General features: G+C 41.7%; 1 protein-coding gene across 1 annotated transcript in view; it reads right to left on the bottom strand.

Annotated features, from left to right (window-relative positions):
* LOC143815979 (angiopoietin-2-like) overlaps positions 1 to 26,935 on the bottom strand; it is a 154,243-nt gene that overhangs the window by 28,921 nt on the left and 98,387 nt on the right. The window contains exons 5-6 of the mRNA XM_077295832.1: positions 26,093 to 26,217; positions 1,165 to 1,266 (exon numbers count right to left, since the gene is read on the bottom strand). Coding sequence (XP_077151947.1) covers positions 1,165 to 1,266; positions 26,093 to 26,217 — 227 coding nt within the window. The remainder of the gene's footprint in view (positions 1 to 1,164; positions 1,267 to 26,092; positions 26,218 to 26,935) is intronic.

The raw sequence follows: 26,935 nt of genomic DNA, 5'->3' as shown, positions 1-26,935 counted from the left end.
ATCAGTACTGATATTTTGTGTAGTCTGACAATATGGATAGTAAGAGTTTCAGGGAAAGTGACAATTTTCCTGTCTGAGAGTCAGATAGGGCATGGCATAGCAAGTGGACCTAAATATCTAAGGTGGGGTGCCCATAAGTGAGAGGAGACCAAAGTAAAGAGATAGCGAGATCCGTAGCAGAAGTGACTTAAGGTACCGTCACACTAAGCGACGCTGCAGCGATACAGACAACGATGCCGATCGCTGCAGCGTCGCTGTTTGGTCGCTGGAGAGCTGTCACACAGACCGCTCTCCAGCGACCAATGATGCCGAGGTCCCTGGGTAACCAGGGTAAACATCGGGTTGCTAAGCTCAGGGCCGCGCTTAGTAACCCGATGTTTACCCTGGTTACCAGCGTAAACGTAAAAAAAACAAACACTACATACTCACCTACGCGTCCCCCTGCGTCCGCTTCCTGCACTGACTGAGTGCCGGCCCTAACAGCAGAGCGGTGACGTCACCGATGTGCTGTGCTTTCACTTTACGGCCGGCGCTCAGTCAGTGCAGGAAGCGGACGGCGGGGGACGCGAAGTTGAGTATGTACTGTTTGTTTTTTTACATTTTACACTGGTAACCAGGGTAAACATCGGGTTACTAAGCGCGGCCCTGCGCTTAGTAACCCGATATTTACCCTTGTTACCATTGTAAAACATCGCTGGTATCGTTGCTTTTGCTGTCAAACACAACGATACACGCCGATCTGACGACCAAATAAAGTTCTGAACTTTAATCAACGACCAGCGATATCACAGCAGGATCCTGATCGCTGCTGCGTGTCAAACACAACGATATCGCTATCCAGGACGCTGCAACGTCACGGATCGCTGGCGATATCGTTTAGTGTGACGGTACCTTAAGAGACAGAGAGTGGAGATGGGTCCTGGGAGCTTAGGCCTAGCAGAAATCACCCGTTATATATAATTTCTGTGCATAAAACAACTGATTGATTATAATATTTTCTGAAACCTTTAATGACGGATAAAATAATTTCACAAAATATTGTAAATTGCAATTATCATTGCAGTTTATAATTTACATAGTTGTGCAAACAATGAGAAAGTTACAGAAAATATATCATATCGACTCCGGGAAAAGATTAAAACAGGTTTAATGTTCTCTCCTTACTTCTTTGTATTCTTTCCAATTCCGATGAAAATCCTCTGATCCGTCTCTGCGATGCTGAATGACAGTCCATCCTCCTCCAGTGGTATCCATATCACAAAATACCTACATGAGAAAACAATACAACAAAGTAGTGTATCCCTTACTGTAATAACATGTTTCACCGCTCAGCAAGTGTTATGGGTGGCCTCTTAATGTGTGCATGTTTTGGAACCAATACATTTCTTTAATGACCAGGGTTTCATCGCGGATGAAATGCTGAACATTGATACACTGCACAGAGGTCCAAAAACAACTAACATGATGGTAAAAGAAATTTCCTTTGATGGGTAGCAGAAATGTCAATAAACAGAACAATGTATTTTGGATTTTACTGGTAGCCTTTGTTTTTCTTTAACTAAGTTGGATTAGTGATTTTATTTAGCATAACTTGTTGGGTCTACTTTTTGTCATGGTATTGCCTGCTAAAGATATATTCTATAGAAACTACCGTACTTGCCTATGTACTATAGGAATAAAATAAATCAGTATATTAACTAATGAAAAAAGTTTCGTATTCTTTTAGTACACCCCCCAAGTATCATCACTCTCCAAGAAGAAAAGCAGAATAACAAAGAGAAGTGAACTGTTATTGGAGGAGAAACTGCAGCATTACTGTTGATTTAGCAGATAATATGATGTTAGTCAGAACATAATATGGGCAATACATTTTATGGTGGATACCTACACATAGACACAATAGATTCCCATTGACGTAAAAAATATGATCATAGAATGAAGACCCCTAACAGATGGGGTTTCAGCATGGTTGACCAATACATGAAGAGAAAAACAGTATGTATAGCAGGAACTGGGCAACTTTAGTTGTATTTGGTTTTTTTTGTGCAAATAGGTTCCAGAGTTATATTCCCTGGTAATAAGAGCACCCATTATGGATATTTTCCATTCAACCAACTAGGCATATACCACAGAACGTCTCTGTGGGTAATTGCTTTTTCTCCTCTATAATGATGGGCATTCAAAACAAGTCTGCATCATAGAAGTAAAAAAGCAACCGCCCTAAGAGAAGGTCAGTGCTGCAGCCTGGCTCAACGTGTTCTCACTCTGCAGTCATCACATGTAAAGATGAGCAGATCCATCTACAGAAGATCAAATTGAAGTCAAATTTCCGGAAATCCATGGTGTCATGCAAATTCAAACAATCTGCAATAAGATTCGTGGTTCACAATTGAAAGAAAAGGCCCAACACCATTTCACATATGTTGCACACTCAGTGAGCAACTAATGGAATCTGGCGTGGCAGCACAAGCTTCTCCATAATGCATTGCATCAATCTGATCAGAGGGTCTAGCACAGCCAATCGAGGGAAGCTATCACAGTCGATGTAAAACATAGGGGTCGGTCAAAGAACACCATTTTATGACTGTATTGTGTAGGCATAGGAGCACTCAGAGCACACAGGACAGGGATAGACAGGGCTGCCATCAGCGCATTACTGCCCTTACTGGCTTATAGGGCCTGGTGAGCAGAAGCAAGGAAGTGGGACCCAGACCAGGCCCACCCTCCTTTTGCTTCTGCTCATTATTCCCCAGGGGTAGGTTTCAGCTGGTTAATTAATTCAACGTGCGACCTCGGACACACATTCAGTTAAAATCTATTGCCATGCAAGAATTCACGGACTTCCTGCATGGCAGTAGTTAATAGCCCATCAGAGGTCCACAGCTAATGTTGGTAATATTAGTATTGTGTTTTTTTGTTAATGATCAGTATTGTAGCATTTGGTCACTATGTGGTGGTAATATGTTATGTGGTCATTTTGTGGTGGTACTTATTTCTTGTTTGTGGTATTATTCGGTCACTATGGGGTAGTAATATGTGATTTGGTCATGGTGTGGCGGCAATTGTTCTTTGTATGTGGTATTATTCAGTCACTATGTGGTGGTGATATGTGGTCCGGCCATGATGTGAAGGTATTTTTCCCTTGTATGTGGTATTATTGGTCATTTTAAAAAATGTATGTGACACATTCCCTTAAAGAAAAATAAAAAAATAAACCTAAAAAGAGTATTAATAAGCAGCAATGGACCTAAAACTTAACTTTTATTATCTCCAAAATAAAGCAAACAAACAAAGTGCCACACTGAACCCACCTAAGTGAAAAAACAGAAATGACAACTACAAGACACAAAAGGGGAAGGTATAAAAGGTAGCTGATAAACAATGCAGGCATATATAAGGACCTAACTCATGGGTGTACCAAAAAAAGGCTGATTTCTGCAAATTGGTCTCTTTCTTAAACTTTGAGAGAATTAATGATCAACAAAGGCCACCTGCAGTGCTCAGCCTTTTTAAAGCCACAACTTGCCAAGAAAAACGGGAATGCTTAATAATGTGCTGATTTTATTATGATCACCAGCACTTAATGGGCACTATGCATAAATATCGCTTTTGTCCCATATCATTCTTTTTGCTGTTTATGATCAGGCACATATTGTCCCAATCAATGTCCTCATGATTACATAAGCAAGTACGGTACACTATTGTATATCAGCATGAAAATATATGCAGCAAGTAAAATATGAGGCCCCCAAAAAATGAAAATGTGTCTTACCATATCTCCTACTGTCATTGCGGGCCATTAATCCCGCCCTTCATCTATTTTCAGTAGGTAGATCTTGTACCTTAATATGTGTCAAATACCATTTTTAGATTATTTATGATAGACATGTGACCGCATAATGTATATGCCTTTAGGTAGCATGGATATGGTCAAATACCTTCCTTCCCTCCATAGCTTAAGTCACAGTCTTCTGATATCATAAGTATGGTTAGATCTCACACAGGGGTGAACCTAGCCACACTGCTGCCTGAGGCGAACTTCAAAACGGCGCCCCCCCAAACACATATACAGTACAGCCCCCCTATAGGGTTCCCATCTCATATACAGTCCCCCATACATTACATGAGTGATAACTATTGTACATTCTACAATAGGTCATAAATCAGACAGTATAGTCCTCCATACAGTATTCTGGGCATTACAGTGCTTCATACAGAATAATGAGCCCCATATATTGCTCCATACAGTATTATTGGCACCACATAGTCCTCCATACAGTATTGTGGGCACCGCACAGCACTCCATACAGAATAACATGCCCCATATATTGCTCCATACAGTATAATGAGCCCCATATATTGCTCCATACAGTATTATGGGCACCACGTAGCGCTCCATACAGAATAATATGCCCTATATATTGCTCCATACAGTATAATGAGCCCCATATATGGCTCCATACAGTTATGGGCACCACATAGTCCTCCATACAGTATTGTGGGCACCGCATAGTGCTCCATACAGAATAACATGCCCCATATATTGCTCTATACAGTATAATGAGCACCATATATTGCTCCATACAGTATTATGGGCATCACATAGTCCTCTATACAGTATTGTGGGCACCGCACAGTGCTCCATACAGAATAACATGCCCCATATATTGCTCCATACAGTATAATGAGCCCCATATATTGCTCCACACAGAATTTTGGGTACCATATAGTGCTCCATACAGTATAATGGCCACACATGATGCTCCATACTGTATATTGGCCGTACATGATACTGCTTACCATATAATGGCTACACATAATAATAATCTTAATAATAATCTTTATTTTTATATAACGCTAACATATTCCACAGCGCTTTACAGTTTTGCACACATTATCATCGCTGTCCCCAATGGGGCTCACAATCTAAATTCCCTATCAGTATGTCTTTGGAATGTGGGAGGAAACCGGAGAACCCGGAGGAAAGCCACGCAAACATGGGGAGAACATACAAACTCCTTGCAGATGTTGTCCTTAGTGGGATTTGAACCCAGGACTCCAGCGCTGCAAGGCACATAGTTACTCCTACACACTTGGCTGCGCTCCGTACACCTTACACACACGGCTCTGCTCCGTACACCTCATACACACCCGGCTCTGCTCTATACACCTCATACACACACGGCTCCGCTCCATACAGCTCGCACACGCCCGGCTCCACTCCGTACACCTCGTACACACTTGGCTCCGCTCCGTACACCTCGTACACACATGGCTCTACTCCGTACACCTCGTACACACGCGGCTCCGCTCCGTACACCTCGTACACACGTGGCTCCGCTCCGTACACCTCGTACAAACGCAGCTCTGCTCTGTACATGACTGCCCCTTGTAATTAAACTCTTTCCATCCACTGCTTTAAGAAATTCAGTTAATCAAGTCTCTGCATTGACACGAGGCACTTGCTCCTTGAATCTACTTCTGAGTCTGACAATCTGATGGAGGGAGGCTGTAAACTGTGACAGAGCTGTGCAGCAGCATGTGGGGGATGGGGGGGTGGGTGGCGAATGATGTTTTTTTATAGTTACTTACACTTACTGCTGCCGGTTACTGCTCCGAATCCCAGCAATGTGTGTGTCCGACTCCCAGCACAGCAGCCAGCAGGTCAGGAGACAGGGCACCACCTCTGTACCTCAGTCTGGGCCAGGTGGTAACAGTCACCTGCCAGGCACGCCGCACATTAGCTTGTTTGTGACTCTGTCTGCACTGTCAGTAAGTGTCAGAGCAGGGATTGCAGGGAGAGTCGGCACCACGTGTTCTAACTTCTGACTGCCGCTCTGCCACCTCCTGTCTTTAGGAATGTTCCGCCGCTTGAGGCAAAGTATTCAACTTGCCTCATGATAGCAGCGCCACTGATCTCACCTGTTTCCTGAAGATATTGTGCTATACTGCTTCAGATTAAAGGGGAATAGGTGATGGGCCTATATGGCGTCTCCTGACGCGTTTCATCCTCTTACGGACTCATCAGGGGAGTGTAAACGATACCTGCGATGGCTGCATTTGGTCACTATGTGGTGGTAATATGTTATGTGGTCATTTTGTGGTGGGACTTATTTCTTGTTTGTGGTATTATTCGGTCACTATGGGGTAGTAATATGTGATTTGGTCATGGTGTGGTGGTAACTGTTCTTTGTATGTGGTATTATTCAGTCACTATGTGGTGGTGATATGTGGTCCGGCCATGATGTGATGGTATTTTTCCCTTGTATGTGGTATTATTGGTCATTTTAAAAAATGTATGTGACACATTCCCGTAAAGAAAAATAAAAAAATATACTTAAAAAGAATATTGGATATTTGATTTTTTTAAGGTTAGAGTAGAGTACAGCCCTGCCAAAAGAGTCTACCTTGTCATGGTAGCGGCTTAAAATATCTTTTGGCCAAAACAAAAGCTTTTTCCAGGAGTGGGAGGTGGAACTGTGGAAGGTTTGAGTGGTGGAGGCGGAGCTGAGGTGGAGCCTGGGCGGAGTCTAAAATGTGCCCAAAAATATTGCCAGTATGGGGCCCTGAAATTCCCAGTGGCAGCCCTGGGGATAAAGGCCTAATGTGATTCTGATGTACTACTTCAGTGGTGATACACCAGATTGCACATGGAGAGATAATTTCAATCTGTGAATATAAATCCAAGAATCAAGTGACATACAGCGATCTCTTGTAACGGTCTTATCATCACCACTCAGTGTGTGACTAGAAATTAATACATCTGTGATATGCAGCAGCAAAAGCACCTTAATAGCTGCAATTTTTTCCCTCAGTGAGAGCAATCTAGGGCATTAATAAACCACACATTGCAGATATTGCAACTCAATCTAAATGAATGTGTGATCCCTGTGCTTTGAGATCCGCCATCTTTTTTAGTGCTCATGCCCGCGGCTGTACTTTTGGTCCAAATACAATGCATTAAAAAAAAAGATCGCACTCGGACAAATGTTATTCAATGGGTCAGTGCAGAGGAATGACTTTTTTCACTGACTGAATCTGCATGGGAAAAAAACATAGCATGCATGATTTACCTCCAAAAATTGTATGAGACTCATACATTCAAGTCTATGGGTGTGAGAAAAATAATCAGATGGCATACCGAGCCAGAGCTTAACTTTCAATTTATATGGATACATTGCCATTTTGTAAATCATTAATAGCTGCTGCTGTAAAAAAAACTTATTGCATGAGGACTACACACGGATGACAAGCAAGAAAAAAATCGTTCCACTTTTCTGGATGCAACTCTGAACGATTTTTTTATACTGTTGTGTGAACCTACCCTTGAAAAGAGAAATCTCTCAAATTCTGAAATTAAAGCAAAAGTGTTTACCTACCAAAGTGTGCACATTGTTTAAAATATTTTTTTGAGAGGTTTTACTGCTCCAATATTTGAGACGTACATGCGCACATGAATACAGCAGGTACATGTGCTTTCTATTGGGATGTGATTCTACCTAGTTTCCTTGTCCAATCCTATTTGGGAAAAGCACATGGACTTTTTTTTTATTAAAGAGAAAAAAACGACATAATCCTGAAACTTAAACACTAACGTGCTTACATTTCTTAAAATAATTTGTTGAGCTGTCTCTGATTGCCCCAATTAGTCTAACAAAAGACATGTATACATGCCACCTTAGTACAAGGGCCAGATGCACGTGTCTGCTTGTGGCAAGTGATTCTACCTACATTTTCTAGCACCATCTGATTGTGTAAAGGCATGGGGCTATTTTTGTCTTTAACTTTAATATAAAAGGTCTCTTTATTTTTGGAATACCTTTCTACTCTAGATACTCTATACACCATGATCATTCTGCTGTTGTTGCCACATATTTGGTATAGGTTGTGCACCTACAAGAGCAACTTTGTTACCTAGCATTTTACGTATCATTAACTTTTCATTTTGGTTAACCGTTATTGCTTTAAAAAAAAAAAAAAAGTTAAAGTTTTGCAACTGTTTAATCACATTTAACAATTGTAGACGCCACAGCAATACTGATGACTGTTGCCGCATATTACTTTCCTTGCATGTACTTAGGTAGCCACCTCTTTATTTAGGGTTAAGCTTTTTTTTTTGTCAAAGGGGAGAGAATTTTCAACCAAAAAGTTAATTTAAGTTGGCTAGCAAAGTTTAGAAACAAATGAAAGGTTATACTTTTGTCAAAAATGTATTCTATACTCACATATGGCATGGGAGAAAAAAAACAAAAACATAATATCACTGATAGAAACCACTAGTAGTACTGGCAGCACCATTTCGACAGTAGTAGTGCAAGTCACATTTGGCTTTGCTTTCAAACTCTGTCAAGTGAATTAGCAGGGAATAAACAGAGGGCGTAATGGAGTACATAAGCACCAAAGCTGGAGGAAAGGACACCAACTTGCACCTGGTCAGAGTTGCATGCGTTGTGTTGATTGGAACCCTAAAAGTCCATATTACATGATTTGGAAGAACTAGATCAGGAAGAGGAGGTGGAGCAGGTAGACGTGGAGAAGAACATAGACTTGGCATAATAGTAGGATATGTCAGCTCACAGTTTTAGCAAAATTGGTGCCCAGAAGAAAAATATCACTAAATAATGGAAAATATTTTTCGGCACACAAAAGACAATAATCATAAATGAGGTAGTTTGTTTTTAAGTTGTAGAAATATTCCAATGTTTAGGTCTATTTGGGCCTTTGTCAAGTTTTATCTGTATAGTGATAAAGATATCAAGAAGACTAGTATCAACCACAAAAAAAAACAAAATTATAAAATACGTACATCAAAGTAAGTATATACAGATCATTTGTATCAGGAGCCAAAGGGATGCATACAAAAGTTCCCTCTGGAATAAATGCAGCTACTGCAGAGTTTTCCGAGTGGTCACGTGAGACAAATCTTGTCTCAAGGAAATATGCTGTGCCAAGCTGTAGCTGTGACCTTCACTGTGGGCCCTCTATGAAGCAGCAGTATTGTGATTGGCCTGCGTTACAGAGGAGAAAAAGCAAACTCCCACAGAGAAGTTAGGTAGCATACACCCAGTTAGGCTGGGATCACACATACGCGAGATACGGCCGAGTCTCGCAGGTGAAAACCGAGCTCTGGCGCTGGCACTCCAGAGCGGAGTGTGCAGCCGTACAGCAATACATGGAGCTGCATGCTCCGCTCCCAAGTGCCGGTGCCAGAGGAGGGATTTCACCTGCGAGACTCGGCCGTATCTCGCATATGTGTGTGATCCGGGCCTTAGTTTAAGGCTCAGTTTGCATATTTTGAACTCTTTATTAATTAACAAGAAAAAAGAGGGGCACAAAAAAATTAACCAAAATTAGTGGAGCAATACCAATTGTATGAGGCACCCAGTTTAAATGAAAAAATCCACTGAAGCATCTATATATATAATTGTCTAAGGGTCACTTCCGTCTGTCTGTCCCGGAAATCCCACGTCGCTGATTGGTCTCGCCAGCTACTTGTCCTGGCTGCCGCGACCAATCAGCGACGGGCACAGTCCGGCCGAGAATTAGTCCCTCCCTACTCTCCTGCAGTCAGTGCCCGGCGCCCGCTCCATACTCCCCTCCAGTCAGCGCTCACACAGGGTTAATGACCGGGTTATGCTGCGGGTAACGCACTCCATTAACGCTGCTATTAACCCTGTGTGACCAACTTTTTACTATTGATGCTGCCTATGCAGCATCAATAGTAAAAAGATCTAATGTTAAAAATAATAAAAAAACAAAAAACCTGCTATTCTCACCTTCCGTCGTCCGCCGAGGCGAGCGCGGCTGCCGCCAGCTTCCATTCCCAGAGATGCATTGCGAAATTACCCAGAATTCTTAGCGGTCTCGTGAGACCGCTATGTCCTCTGGGTAATTTCGCAGTGCATCCTGGGAAAGGAAGATGATGGCAGCTGCGCGTGCATCGGCACAGCTTCACTGGACGCCGACGGGTGAGTATATAACTATTTTTTATTTTAATTATTTTTTTTAACAGGGATATGGTGCCCACACTGCTATATACTGCGTGGGCTGCGTTATATACTACATGGCTGCTATATACTACGTGGGCAATGTTATATACTGCGTGGGCTGCGTTAGATACTACATGGCTATATACTACGTGGGCTGTGTTATATACTACGTGGGCTGTGTTATATACTGAATGGGCTGCGTTATATACTGCGTGGGCTGCGTTATATACTACATGGCTGCTATATACTACGTGAGCTGTGTTATATACTACTTGGCTGCTATATACTACGTGGGCAGTGTTATATACTACGTGGGCTGTGTTATATACTACGTGGGCTAGGTTATATACTGCGTGGGCTGCGTTATATACTGTGTGGGCTGCGTTATATACTGCATGGCTGCTATATACTATGTGGGCTGTGTTATATACTATGTGGGCTGCGTTATATACTACATGGCTGCTATATACTACGTGGTCAATATTATATACTGTGTGGGCTGCGTTAGATACTACATGGCTGCTATATACTACATGGGCTGTGTTATATACTACGTTGGCAGTGTTATATACTACATGGGCTGTGTTATATACTACGTGGGCTACGTTCTATACTACATGGCTGCTATAAACTACGTGGGCTGTGTTATATACTACGTGGGCTGCGTTAGATACTACATGGCTGCTATACACTATGTGGGCAATGTTATATACTGCGTGGGCTGCGTTAGATACTACATGGCTTCTATATACTACGTTAAATACTGCATGGGCAGTGTTATATACTACGTGGACTGCGTTATATACTACATGGCTGCTATATACTACGTGGGCAATGTTATATACTGCGTGGGCTGTGTTAGATACTACATGGCTATATACTACGTGGGCTGTGTTATATACTACGTGGGCTGAGTTATATACTGCGTGGGCTGCGTTATATACTGCATGGGCTGCGTTATATACTACATGGCTGCTATATACTACGTGGGCAGTGTTATATACTATGTGGGCTGTGTTATATACTGCGTGGGCTGCGTTATATACTACCTAGCTGCTAAATACTACATGGGCAGTGTTATATACTACGTGGGCAGTGTTATATACTACGTGGGCTGCATTATATATTACGTGGGCTGCGTTATATACTACATGGCTGCTATATACTATGTGGCCAGTGTTATATACTGCGTGGCCTGCGTTATATACTACATGGCTGCTATATACTTCGTGGGCTGTGTTATATACTGTGTGGGCTGCGTTATATACTACATGGCTGCTATATACTATGTGGGCTGTGTTATATACTACGTGGGCTGCGTTATATACCACATGGCTGCTATATACTACGTGGCCACTGTTATATACTGCGTGGCCTGTATTAACGCATCGGGTATTCTACAATATGTCGTGGCCTGTGCTATATACTATGTGGCTGCTATATACATACATACATACATATTCTAGAATACTCGATGCGTTAGAATCGGGCCACCATCTAGTCCTCTATAAACAGCAAATACTTTTTTCATTTAAATTTGTTCAGATTTTCTTATAGTACATTTGATAATATATCTTTCTAGCGAGCAGAGGTCCAGTTTTCTGATACGGAGTTACAAATCCTCTGTGTAACTGTAGAAAATTCCTATCTTAATTCTGTCATCTCCCTTGAGTGCCAATATAGTATTCCGCATTGGCGTCTTACATCACTAGTCATAAATCTTTTTATATGTGTTAAGGAGCCTGTACTTCAGACACAGCTGCAGCTTTTTATTGTATTTAGACACCCTTTTTATCACTGATGCTGGGCAGGTGCTCATATACTCTGCTTGTGAGGTTCTAATTTCAATCTAAACTATACTGATTACCTAGAAAAAAGAGATACATGGCATGTGTCTGTCCAGGTGTAGTCTGTTAGTGTGAAAACTGTCATAATCATTGATAAATAGGGGCTGGTTTATGTAAAAGTTTCATGTGGCTCCTATTTTCTGTTTGGTTTGTGAAATGTTCTGCATATGTGGAATGCATGGTGTTTTAAGAGCCCCTAATTAGCATTCTTTGGGTATTATGGCATTTTTTGTGATGTGCACTTTTCTCTTGTTAAATAAAATGTTCTGTCCTTTAGGTTCTTAAGTAGTTCATTGGCTTTTGCAGAAGGGCATAACTTTATCTGTCATAGCGGATGTACATTTCATTCCTACTAAGTAATGGTATGGTATTAATTTGTCTCAGTGATGGGTCAGTAATGCACAGTGATAAAATATAACAGCCATGGCTCATACTTTTCTACCTAGCTAGTAGTCAGAACTTAATAATATCATAAATCTATATATACCATCTAAATGTATTTGGACAGCTGTTTGCACCCATAACCATACTGTTCTGTTAGCACATGCTGCCCCAGTGTCCATATGGAATATATTGAATTCCTTATTTGACAATCATGGCATAAGGGAAATTTATTTTTTCTATGCAATTGGTCTAATGATTTTGTGTTTTCAAGTAATGTGATATTCAAATAAATAAACAACATTGATTGAATTGTTGAGTTCATCAGTAGTAGAAATAGTATAATTTATTGGCTGATCAGATTCAGCTTTTTCAACTGTAATAAAAAAAAATAATTTTCAAAAACTATATTTAAGGATTAATTTAAGTTACCCAAACAGCATCTTAAAGGCTTATTTCCAAAAAACAAGTTATATGCTATTCAATGTCATAAGTCATCAATATAAAAGAAGTGTACAATCCCTTTAACACCTTTTCCACTGAAGCCTGTTTTCACCTTCCTGACGAGGCCAATTTTTACAATTTTGACCACTGTTTTTGAGGTCATAACTCTGGAACCCTTCAATGAATCCCACTAATTGTGAGATAGTTTTCCTGTTACATATTGTACTTCATGACAGTGGTAAAATTTATTTGATATGACTTGCATTTATTTGTGAAAACAACGGAAATCTGTCAAAAATTTTGAAAATGTTGCAATTTTCAAACTTTTAAATTTTATGCCCTTAAAGCATAGAGTCATATCACACAAAATAACATTTCCCATATGTCTAATTTACATCAGCACAAATTTTGAAACATTTTTTTTTGTTAGGACGTTATAAGGGTTAATAGTTGACCAGCGATTTCTCATTTTCATAACAAAATTTGCAAAACCATTTTTTTTAGGGACCACATCACATTTGAAGTGACTTTGAGGGGCCTATATGAAAGAAAATACCCCAAATTTACACCATTCTAAAAACTGCACCCCTCAAGGTACTCAAAACCACATTCATGAAGATAATTAACCCTTCGGGTGCTTCACAGGAATTTTTGGAATGTGGAAGGAAAAAATAAACATTTATCCTCTTTCTTTCACAAAAATTTTCCTTAAGACCTAATTTTTTTTAAATTTCGCAATGGTAACAGGAGAAAATGGACCATTCAATTTTTTTGTGTAATTTATCCTGGGCATGCTGATACCCCATATGTGGGGGAAATCTACTGTTTGGGCACACGGCAGGGCTCGCATAATTAGCAGACGCCATGTCATGTTTGGAGAGCCCCTGATGTGCTTAAACAGTGAAAACACCCAACAGGTGACACCATTTTGAAAACTAGACCCCTTAGGGAACTTATCTAGATGTGTATTGAGCACCTTGAACCCACAGGTGCTTCACAGAAGTTTATAACGTTAAGACAAGAAAATTTAAAAAAAAATTCCCAGATAAATCTCTTTTAGCTCCAAATTTTGCATTTTCATAAGGGTAACAGGAGAAATTTGTTTTGCAATTTCTCCTGAGTGCGCAGATACCCCATATGTGAAGGAAAACAACTGTTTGGGCACACGGCAGGGCTTGGAAGGGAAGGAGCGCCTTATGACTTTTTGAATGCAAAATTTGCTGGAATAATTACCGGAAGCCATGTCGTGTTTTGAGATCCCCTGATGTGCCTAAACAGTGGAAATCCCCCATAAGTGACCTCATTTTGGAAACTAGACTCCTTTTGGAACTTCTCTAGATGTGCATTGAACACTTCACAGATATGTATAACGTTAAGCCATGAAAATAAAAAAATAAAATTTTTCCTGTAAAAATCTTAGCTCCAAATGTTGTATTTTCACAAAGGTAACAGATGAAACCCCCCATTGATCCATTCACTATAATGTGGCAGCAGAGTAACTCTGGACTCCATCTCACCTCTGTTCAGTGGTGTCCTTCTTTTCAATGCAATCCAAAAAAGACGGACACCGCTGGATAACAGGTCCTATGGCATCTACAGTGCCTTCACCTGCCTCATTATAGGGAATCTTCCACCGGGGGTTTCGTCTGAATCGTGTATTTCAGAGATTTAAAGGGAAACCCCGATGTAAGCACTCAATGTAGAGTGCAGGATAAATGTGCACCGAGCCTTACTGCAATCTTTGGGAGGCAGAATGAAAAAAATCAATAACATGTGAAGAATTGGTTTCATTTATTTTTTACGCCGTTCCTCATGCGGTATAAGTGATTAGGCGACTTTATTCTTCAGGTCGGTGTGAGTACAGCGATACCAGATTTATATTGGGTTTTTATGTTTGGCTGCTGTCACACACTAAAAGATGCTTTTTATTGCGAAAGAAAACTAGTTTTTGCATCCCAATATTTGGAGAGCTACAATTTTTCCATAATTCAGCTGAGAGAGTCATGTTATGGCTTGTTTTTTTGCAGGACGAGCTGATGTTTTTATTGGTACTCTTTTTGGGAACATGATTTTTTTGAACGCTTTCTTTTCCCGGTTTTGGGAGACAGAGTGAACAAAAAAGAGCAATTCAGGAATTGCTTCTTTTTTTTTTAATGCCGTTCTGCATGTTGTAAAATTGGTAAGGCAGCTTTATTCTTCGGGTCAGTACAATTACAGCGATACCCAATTTACAGCCAGTGAAATAAGTATTTGATCCCTTGCTAATGTTGTAAGTTTTCCCACTGACAAAGACATAATAATAATCTTTATTTTTTAATAATAATAATCTTTATTTTTATATAGCGCTAACAGGTTGTACAGGTTGCACACACATTATCGTCACTGTCCCCGTTGGGGCTCACAATCTAAATTCCCTATCAGTATGTCTTTGGAATGTGGGAGGAAACCGGAGTACCCGGAGGAAACCCACGCAAACACGGAGAGTACATACAAACTCTTTGCAGATGTTGTCCTTAGTGGGGCTTGAACCCAGGACTTCAGCGCTGCAAGGCTGCAGTGCTATCCACTGCGCCACCGTGCTGCCCCACTGCGAACAGTCTATTTCAACATTGAGAGATAGAATATCAAAAATAAAACCCAGAAAATCAAATTGTATAATTATATAAATATATAAATTATATATTATATATTATATAAATTTATTTGCATTTTGCAATGAGAAATAAGTATTTGATCCCCTACCAACCATTAAGGCCACATTCACACGTTCATTATTTGGTCAGTATTTTACCTCAGTATTTGTAAGACAAAATCAGGAGTGGAACAATCAGTGGAAAAGTATAATAGAAACACGTCACCACTTCTGTATTTATCACCCACTCCTGATTTTGCCTCACAAACACTAAGGTAAAATACTGACCAAATATTGAACATGTGACCGTGGCCTAAAGGCCCCGTCACACACAGCGACGCTGCAGCGATACAGACAACGATGCTGATCGCTGCAGTGTCGCTGTTTAGTCGCTGTGTGGTCGCTGGAGAGCTGTCACACAGACCGCTCTCCAGCGACCAACGATGCCGAGGTCCCCTGGTAACCAGGGTAAACATCGGGTTACTAAGCGCAGGGCCGCGCTTAGTAACCCGATGTTTACCCTGGTTACCAGTGTAAAATGTAAAATAACAAACAGTACATACTTACATTCGCGTCCCCCGGCGTCCGCTTCCTGCACTGACTGAGCGCCGGCCCTAACAGCAGAGCGGTGACGTCACCGCTGTGCTGTGCTTTCACTTTCACTTTACGGCGCTCAGTGTGGGTAGCGGACGCCGGGGGATGCGAAGGTGAGTATGTACTGTTTGTTTTTTTTACATTTTACACTGGTAACCAGGGTAAACATCGGGTTACTAAGCGCGGCCCTGCGCTTAGTAACCCGATGTTTACCCTGGTTACCAGTGAAGACATCGCTGAATCCGTGTCACACACACCGATTCAGCGATGTCAGCGGGACCTCAACGACCAAAAAAAGGTCCAGGCCATTCCGACACGACCAGCGATCTCACAGCAGGGGCCTGGTCGCTGGTACGTGTCAAACATAGCGAGATCGCTACTGAGGTTGCTGTTGCGTCACAAAACTTGTGACTCAGCAGCGATCTCGCTAGCGATCTCGCTATGTGAGACGGGGCCTTAAAGTTCTGGCTCCTACAGACCAGTTAAACACTCCTAATCAACTCGTTACCTGCATGAAAGACAGATGTCTTACATAGTCATGTTTATAAAAGACTCCTGTCCACAGACTCAATTAATCAGTCAGACTCTAACTTCTACATCATGGGCAAGACCAAAGAGCTTTATAAGGACATCAGGGACAAGATCATAGACCTGCACAAAGCTGGAATGGGCTACAAAACCATAAGTAAGACACTGGGTGAGAAGGAGACAACTGTTGGTGCAATAGTAAGAAAATGGAAGAAATACAAAATGACTGTCAATCGATATAGATCTGGGGCACCATGCAAAATTTCACCTCGTGAAGTATCCTTGATCATGAGGAAGGTGAGAGATTAGCCTAAAACTACACGAGGGGAACTTGTTAATGATCTCAAGGCAGCTGGGACCACAGTCACCAAGAAAACCATTGGTAACACAATACGCAGTAAAAGTTTAAAATCCTGCAGTGCCCGACAGGTCCCCCTGCTCAAGAAGGCACAAGTGCAGGCCCGTCTGAAGTTTGTCAATGAACACCTGGATGATTCTGTGAGTGATTGGGAAAAGATGCTGTGGTCAGATGAGACAAAAATTAAGGTATTTGGCATTAACTCAACTCGCTCTGTTTGGAGGAAGAGAAATGCTGCCTATGACCCAAAAAACACTGTCCCCAATGTCAAGCATGGAGGTGGAAACATTATGTTTTGGGGGTGTTTCTCTACTAAGGGCACAGGACTACTTCACCGCATCAATGGGAGAATGGATGGAGCCATGTCTCATAAAATCCTGAGCGACAACCTCTTTCCCTCCGCCAGAACAATAAAAATGGGTCGTGAATGGGTCTTTCAGCAAGACAATGACCCAAAACATACAGCCAAGGCAACAAAGGAGTGGCTCAAAAAGAAGCACATTAAGGTCATGGAATGACCTAGACAGTCTCCAGACCTTATTCCCATAGAAAACTTATGGAGGGAGCCAGAGGCATAGCTAGGGTTTTGGTTCAGGGGGGGCGAAGCTTCTGAGTGGGCCCCTAACCAGGTAACCTTGATTACAACTGGATGATGTACCCTAATAGTGGAGGAGGACCTCAGCATATGACCGCGCTGTTGCTGAAAATGATCTCTATATAAAGACCAATATTGATATTACCGCCATATAGTCAGTGGTAAATGCCAGTCCTACAGAACATATAAGTGGTTGCAGAAAATAACTTACTGCTGACGATCTTTCTGATGGAATCGTTCACTTTTCCCGTCTTTTCCATCTGGCCCACACTGACATGACAACTTCTCCAGCCAGGACTCGTCTGCAGAGATTACAAGAAAGACACATTTCACTTCTCACTTTTTCAGTCCCATCACCATCTATTCCCAACCTGCACAAACTCCTCATCCTGCTGATATCCCAATACTGACCCGCTGCTGTCGTTTGTATCCCTATTACTGCACCTACTATGGGGTTCTCTGTGCCTTCTAAATTCTAAAGCGACCCTCTATAATATAGTAATGCCGGGTGCAAGTGACCTAGAAAACAGTGCCCACATTTTGTTCCCTAAAAAGTAATAATGCCCTGTGTGTTACTTTGACAGTCACAGTAACCTGAGTTCCCATATAACAATAAGTGCCCACTTTACATTTAATAATGTCCTGAGTCTCCCCTTTTAAAGCTCCCCTCTACACAATATGATGCTTTCTTATACAGTCTAATGCCCCCTCACTACATATACAGGTCCTTCTCAAAAAATTTGCATATAGTGTTAAATTTCATTATTTACCATAATGTAATGATTACAATTAAACTTTCATATATTATAGATTCATTATCCACCAACTGAAATTTGTCAGGTCTTTTATTGTTTTAATACTGATGATTTTGGCATACAACTCCTGATAACCCAAAAAACCTGTCTCAATAAATTAGCATATTTCACCCGACCAATCAAATAAAAGTGTTTTTTAATACCAAACAAAAAAACCATCAAATAATAATGTTCAGTTATGCACTCAATACTTGGTCGGGAATCCTTTGGCAGAAATGACTGCTTCAATGCGGCGTGGCATGGAGGCAATCAGCCTGTGACACTGCTGAGATGTTATGGAGGCCCAGGATGCTTCAATAGCGGCCTTAAGCTCATCCTGAGTGTTGGGTCTTGCGTCTCTCAACTTTCTCTTCACAATATCCCACAGATTCTCTATGGGGTTCAGGTCAGGAGAGTTGGCAGGCCAATTGAGCACAGTAATACCATGGTCAGTAAACCATTTACCAGTGGTTTTGGCACTGTGAGCAGGTGCCAGGTCGTGCTGAAAAATGAAATCTTCATCTCCATAAAGCATTTCAGCCGATGGAAGCATGAAGTGCTCCAAAATCTCCTGATAGCTAGCTGCATTGACCCTGCCCTTGATGAAACACAGTGGACCAACACCAGCAGCTGACATGGCACCCCACACCATCACTGACTGTGGGTACTTGACACTGGACTTCAGGCATTTTGGCATTTCCTTCTGCCCAGTCTTCCTCCAGACTCTGGCACCTTGATTTCCGAATGACATGCAAAATTTGCTTTCATCAGAAAAAAGTACTTGGGACCACTTAGCAACAGTCCAGTGCTGCTTCTCTGTAGCCCAGGTCAGGCGCTTCTGCCGCTATTTATGGTTCAAAAGTGGCTTTACCTGGGGAATGCGGCACCTGTAGCCCATTTCCTGCACACGCCTGTGCACGGTGGCTCTGGATGTTTCCACACCAGACTCAGTCCACTGCTTCCTCAGGTTCCCCAAGGTCTGGAATCGGTCCTTCTCCACAATCTTCCTCAGGGTCCGGTCACCTCTTCTCGTTGTACAGCGTTTTCTGCCACATTGTTTCCTTCCAACAGACTTACCATTGAGGTGCCTTGATACAGCACTCTGGGAACAGCCTATTTGTTGAGAAATTTCTTTCTGGGTCTTACCCTCTTGCTTGAGGGTGTCAATGATGGCCTTCTTGACATCTGTCAGGTCGCTAGTCTTACCCATGATGGGGGTTTTGAGTAATGAACCAGGCAGGGAGTTTTTAAAAGCCTCAGGTATCTTTTGCATGTGTTTAGAGTTAATTAGTTGATTCAGAAGATTAGGGTAATAGGTCATTTAGAGAACCTTTTCTTGATATGCTAATTTATTGAGACAGGTTTTTTGGGTTATCAGGAGTTGTATGCCAAAATCATCAGTATTAAAACAATAAAAGACCTGACAAATTTCAGTTGGTGGATAATGAATCTATAATATATGAAAGTTTAATTGTAATCATTACATTATGGTAAATAATGAAATGTAACACTATATGCTAATTTTTTGAGAAGGACCTGTATATACTGACCCCTTAGTATCCCCCAAACGGTTTGATAGCTCTAACACTAATCTCCAAACTGTATGATGACCCCCTAGATAGCCTCCATATAGTATAACGCACCAGACAATCCTCAATATAGTATAATGCACTCCCCATGCGCCCCCATACAGTATAATGCACTTCCCATAGGCAGCCTCTATAATGTAATGCAGCCCCTAATATAATGCACCACCATAGGCAGCCTCTAAAGTATAATGCACTTCCCATAGGCAGTGTCTATAGTGTAATGCAGCCATTAATATAATGCACCCCATAGGCAGCTTCTATAGTGTAATGCAGCTCCATAGGCAGCCTGTATCATATATTGCACCCCCATAGGCAGCCTGTATAGTATATTGCACCCCATAGGCAGCCTGTATATTGCGGTATATTGCACCCCCATAGGTAGCCTGTATAGTATATTGCACCTCCATAGGCAGCCTGTATAGTATATTGCACCCCCATAGGCAGCCTGTATAGTATATTGCACCCCTATAGGCAGCCTGTATAGTATATTGCACCCCAAATGTAGCCTGTATAGTATATTGCACCCCCATAGGCAGCCTGTATAGTATATTGTACCCCCATAGGCAGCCTGTATAGTATATTGCACCCCCATAGGTAGCTTGTATAGTATTTTGCACCCCCATAGGCAGACTGTATAGTATATTGCACCCCCATAGGCAGCCTGTATAGTATATTGCACCCCCCATAGGCAGACTCTATAACATGATGCACCCCATAAAAAATAAATCCAATACTCACCTCTCTTTCTCCTTCTTCCTCCACTGCTCTGAGCGCCTGCACATCTCGTGGGTGCCGAGTAGTGACATAATTGCGCCTGCTGTCAGTGTCAGCATCGGTGATGTCAGACGCTGACAGGGGGATGATGAGAGAGGGAGCATAACGCTCCATCTCTCATCAATGTGGTCAGCTGTATCAGCTAGATGCCGATACATCTGAACCTGCGATGACGGGTGGGGGGGCCCACTGCTGGCATTGGGCCCCCACCTTCTCAGGGGCCACATAGTGGCCAGGCAGCAGAGCAGGGAGATTGATTCTCCCTGCTCTGCCGCAGAATGTAACTGTATCGGCGGGCTGCGCGCACCAATGCAGTTACAGCAGTGTAGCTCCGGGTGGGACCCTTCAGAGCACAGGGCCCAGGGTGATGACCCCCTCTACCCCCCGGTAGCTACGCTACTGGAGGGAGTTGAAGCTCCGAGTTAACAAGCAACAGCCTCAAAATTTTAATGATTTAGAGACGATCTGCAAGAGCAAAAAAAAGAGACAAGTGATGAGCGAGTGTACTTGTTGCTCGGCTTTTCCTGAGCAAGCTGGGGTGATCTCCGAGTATGTAACTGCTCGGAGATTTAGTTTTCGTTGCCTCAGCTGCATGATTTATGGCTGCTAGCCAGCCTGAGTACATGTGGGGGTTGCCTGGAATCCCCACATGTATTCAAGCTGTCCATCAGCTGTAAATCATGCAGGTGAGGCAAGGAAAACTAAATCTCCGAGCAGTTACAAATACTCGGAGACCACCCGAGCAACGAGTACACTCGCTTATCACTACTCCTGACATGTGCTTTAATCTCATCATCAACTACAAAAAATGTCTGACTGCTGTGCTTGCCAACAAGAGTTTTGCCACCAAGTATTAAGTCTTGTTTGCCAGAGGGATCAAATACTTATTTCTCACTGCAAAATACAAATAAATTTATATAATTTATACAGTGTGATTTTCTGGATTTAATTTTTGGTATTCTCTCAATGTAAAATTAACCAACCCTTAAAATTATAGACTGTTCATGTCTTTGTCAGTGGGCAAACTTACAAAGTCAGCAATGGATCAAATACTTATTTCCTCCACTGTATTTGAGAGCTATAACTTTTTTTATTTTTCTGTTGATGGAGCTGTATGACGGCTTATTTTTTGCGGGACAAGATGACTTTTTAAGCGTTACCATTTTTATTTACATTCGTCTTTTTGATCGCGTTTTATTGCACTTTTTGTTCAGTGGTATGATGATAAAGCATTGTTTTTTGCCTCATTTTTTATTTATTTTTATGGTGTTCACTGAAGAGGTTAATTAGTGGGACAGTTTTATAGAGTGGGTCATTATGGATGAGATGATACCAAATATGTCAACTTTTATTATTTATTTTTTATTTACATAAATAAATGTATTTATTGGAAAAATATTTGTTTCTTTTATTTCTTTATTTGGGGATTTAAAAAAAAATATTTTACACTTTTTAATATATATATATATATATATATATATATATATATATATATATATATATATATATATTTAACTTTTTTACATTGTCCCAGCATGGGATATTACTGTATAGCATCTGATGTTCTGCAATGCATCTGCACTGCAGGGCATCGGAGCAGTGTCTGACAGGCAGGGAAGGAGGCATCTCACGTCTTGCTCTGAGCAGGCACTGACATGCCACCTTCCCTGAAAACCTCCCGGGCCATCTTACAGCCGAGGGTCTCAATAGTGACCATGCGTTCCCTGCGCGATCCTCCTTTGTCGCTGTCATTACTGACAGTGGCATCGGAGGAGTTAAATGCCCGATCTCACACAGAGCTGACACCTGTACCCGATTGCCGCAGCCCTCAGCGTGAGGCCGAGCGATCGGTGTGTCATACCTATACTTCAGTTTGCGGGAACGCAGCTCCCGCAGAGAAGTACATGTACGGCTCATGCTGTTTATCATAATATAGGATTTCTATAATAACTAAACTGCTAATACATTCTCTTTGTGAAATAGAAAAAGCAAATATTTCTAACTAAGGTTTTGTGCACACTTTCAGTATTTGGTCAGTATTTTACCTCAATGTTTGTAGGCCAAAACCAGGAGAAGAACAATTAGGCCGGGGTCACACTAGACCGTAATACAGACGAGTGTTATGCGAGAAAAAATCGCATAGCACTCGGCCCAATGTTAATCTATGGTCCAGCTCCCATCATCCGATATTTTCTCCACCGTATTCAGGATCCGAGGGAAATCGCAGCATGCTGCGATTGTCAGCGTATCTCGGCCGAGACTCGCCAATGAAAGTCTATGGGGGCGAGAATAAATCGGATTACACACGAACCATGCGTGTGCATTGCGAGAAATACGCAGCGGTGTTCTATAGAAAAGCCGGTAATTCAATTGCCGGCTTCTCATTTCTCCTTTACAAACCCGACAGGATATGAGACATGGTTTACATACAGTAAACCATCACATATCCCCCTTTTTTTTGCATATTCCACACTAGTAATGTTAGTAGTGTGTATGTGCAAAATTTGGCCGCTGTAGCTGCTCAAATAAAGGGTTAAATTGCGGAAAAAATTGGCGTGGGCTCCCGCGCAATTTTCTCCGCCAGAGTGGTAAAGCCAGTGACTGAGGGCAGATATTAATAGCCAGGAGAGGGTCCATGGTTATTGGCCCCCCCGTGGCTAAAAACATCTGCCCCCAGCCACCCCAGAAAAGGCACATCTGTAAGATGCGCCTATTCTGGCACTTGGCCACTCTCTTCCCACTCCCGTGTAGCGGTGGGATATGGGGTAATGAAGGGTTAATGCCACCTTGCTATTGTAAGGTGACATTAAGCCAGATTAATAATGGAGAGGCGTCAATTATGACACCTATCCATTATTAATCCAATTGTAAGAAAGGGTTAAAAAACACACACAGACATTATTAAAAATTATTTTAATGAAATAAACACACAGGTTGTTTTAGTATTTTATTGTTCTCTCAATCCATCAGAACACCCTCGCTTGGCAAAATAATTAACCCACAAGATACATACCTTCCAATGATCTGTCACATCCAACGAGGTAATCCATCTGAAGGGGTTAATTATTTTACAGGCAGGAGCTGCGCTAAAGCACTGCTCGTGTCTGTAATCCCCGGGTAATGAAAGGAAATCTGAGTGATCTGTACTTACATTGAGTTGCGGTGAGGCGCCCTCTGGTGGATGAACTCATATGAACTCGAGCGTGGGAACTTTTCCAAGGCTCCAGTTCATGAGAACATCCACTAGAGGGCGCCTCACCGCAACTCAATGTAAGTACAGATCACTCAGATTTCCTTCATTACCCGGGGATTACAGACACGAGCGAGTGCATTAGCACAGCTCCTGCCTGTAAAATAATTAACCCCTTCAGATGGATTACCTCGTTGGACGTGACAGATCATAGGAAGGTATGTATCTTGTGGGTTAATTATTTTGCCAAGCGAGGGTGTTCTGATGGATTAAGAGAACAATAAAATACTAAAACAACCTGTGTGTTTATTTCATTAAAATAATTTTTAATAATGTCTGTGTGTGTTTTTTTAACCCTTTCTTACAATTGGATTAATAATGGATAGGTGTCATAATTGACGCCTCTCCATTATTAATCTGGCTTAATGTCACCTTACAATAGCAAGGTGGCATTACCCCTTCATTACCCCATATCCCACTGCTACACGGGAGTGGGAAGAGAGTGGCCAAGTGCCAGAATAGGCGCATCTTCTAGATGTGCCTTTTCTGGGGTGGCTGGGGGCAGATGTTTGTAGCCACGGGGGGGCCAATAACCATGGACCCTCTCCTGGCTATTAATATCTGCCCTCAGTCACTGGCTTTACTACTCTGGCGGAGAAAATTGCGCGGGAGCGCACGCCAATTTTTTCCGCCATTTAACCCTTTATTTGAGCAGCTACAGCGGCCAAATTTTGCACATAAACACTACTAACATTAGTAGTGTGGAATATGCAAAAAAAAAGGGGATATGAGATGGTTTACTGTATGTAAACCATGTCTCATATCATGTCGGGTTTGTGAAGGAGAAATGAGAAGCCGGCAATTGAATTACCGGCTTTTCACAGATATCGCGCTGAATGAAATATAAATACAGAATATATATATATATATATGTGTCTCAATGACATATATATATATATATATATATATACTGTATATATTTTTTAACGAACATTTGAGCACATAAATCCATTAGATGTCGGGTTTGCAAGCCTGCGAGAAAATCTCGGCATACGGATGCCATACGGATGTCACACGGATGTCAAAGGGATCATTTGATGCGAGGAAATCGCATCCTCGCACTGCACACGGATCACTGTTTTGGAAACATTTGTGCGATTCTCGTCCGTGAAAAACGGACCGTTTTTTTATACGTTGTGTGTGTCCCCGGCCTTAGAGGAAAAGTATAATAGAAACACGTCACCACTTCTGTATTTATCACCCACTTCTGCTTTAGGCTTACAGATACTAAGGTAAATTGCTGATCAAATATTCAATGTGTGCATGTGGCCTTTCACAACCCTTTTTGAAAAATCCTGCGTTTCTCCCTGAGGCTTCATTGAGACTCCAGTATTTTTCCCATACACAAAAAAATGATGCAAATGTAATTTAGTCTTTGATGCCAGTGAAACATAAGGTCCACAAAACCCCCCAAAATGTAGATGTTCTATCCCCATTCTAGCCCCTTGGACTATAAAGCCATGCGTACACGTTCAGTATTTTTCATCAGTATTTGTAAGCCAAAACCAGGAGTGGGTGAAAAATGCAGAAATGGTGATGGGTTTCTATTATACTTTTCCTCTGATTGTCTCACACCTAATTTTGGCTTACAAATACTGATGTAAAAACTCACCAAATACTCAACGTGTGAATGTGGTTTAAGGTAAGTTCTATCCGTGAAAATCACTGAAAGATGACCTACATGAAACACAGATGTCTGAATGAGGCCTGATAGAAATAAACCTTCTAGAGTATGCAGAAAGAACCTGCCTTTATTATGGTGGAGGATGCATTAATGATTGTTTCTGAATTAAAATTATACTATTTTTTTAGACATTGCTAATTTTCAAGCAAAACCTTTTAAGTTTATTTATTGTATTAAACTCCTCAGCTTCTATTTATATATTCTTTACAGCTGGAAATACATATACTTTTACTTGTTGATCTAAACATATATGTCAGCTCTGTATTTTCAAGCAATGAGCACTGTATAGATCATTATAGATATGCATGAGAGGGATGGCATAGACATGTGACGATTACGTCACGCTCAGGGTTTTCTTGCCGATAGGTCCATTCAGCTTTCAAGAACCTGGCAGTCCCTTGCTCCAACACGCACCCAGAAGAAGCTGGTGGCGAAACGCGCGTTGGGGTGAGGAGACGCCGAGGTGATGTCTAACATCGGAGCTTTTATATTCCAGCTACATTCAGGTAAATCTAACAAGGCACAAAGCCTTAAATAAAGTAAATTTTTTATTATGGATCTCTTCTGCATTCGACCCATTATTTGGTTTGAATTTTGGTATACAGTATAGATATGCGCCTATTTACTACTGACCTTAATTGACTCTGTGGAGTTTGGATAGTGCAAGGTGTATACTCCACTTGATGTTAGACCAGCTCTATAAGCATTTGCACAGTCTTGAAAATTCAACTGCTCCTCTTCTGGTAAGACTGAAATATCTGGAAATCCAAAATGTTTATCATTATTAGTAGATTCTTTAACCTTTACAACGGAATGTATAGTGGTGTGGACATAGGGTAACTTTATATATAAGGAAATTTCACTAAGACCATTTACACAATTAAAAAAAATCTTGTTTATAATAGACTGACGGCAACTAGTGATGATGAGCGAACGTGCTCGCCACTACTTGTTACTCGCCCGAGTATCAGTGTACCGAGCATTTCTGGGATTATTCGGCGGGAACTGGTGTCTCCACCCAGCATTTTTGGCAGTCTTTAGAGACCCAATCACGCTGCAGGGATTGTCTGCCAGGCCATGAAACGTCGCAGCCATCTTTGTTGTGGTTGTGCAGTGATTGCTTGGCCGCACAGCATCATCCCGAGTATAAGAGACCTGGCGCCGCCCTGCTCGCCGCATTCTGCTCCGGATTCAGCGAGAGTAGGGAGAGCTGCTGCCGAGATAGGGTTACTAAAATTGACAAATCTCCGGGCCCGGATTTGATACACCCCCGAGTACTGCAGGAATTAAGTACAGTCATTGATAGACCATTATTTTTAATCTCTAAAGACTCCATAATAACAGGGTCTGTACCACAGGACTGGCGTATAGCAAATGTGGTGCCAATATTCAAAAAGGGGACAAAAGCTGAACTCGGAAATTATAGGCCAGTAAGCTTAACCTCTACTGTGGGTAAAATCTTGGAGGGCATTCTAA

The sequence above is a fragment of the Ranitomeya variabilis genome, chromosome 3 (assembly GCF_051348905.1).
Source record: "Ranitomeya variabilis isolate aRanVar5 chromosome 3, aRanVar5.hap1, whole genome shotgun sequence".
NCBI classification, from domain to species: domain Eukaryota; kingdom Metazoa; phylum Chordata; class Amphibia; order Anura; family Dendrobatidae; genus Ranitomeya; species Ranitomeya variabilis.
Note: the sequence above shows the minus strand (reverse complement) of the source record. Positions and strands in the feature narration are given on the sequence as shown.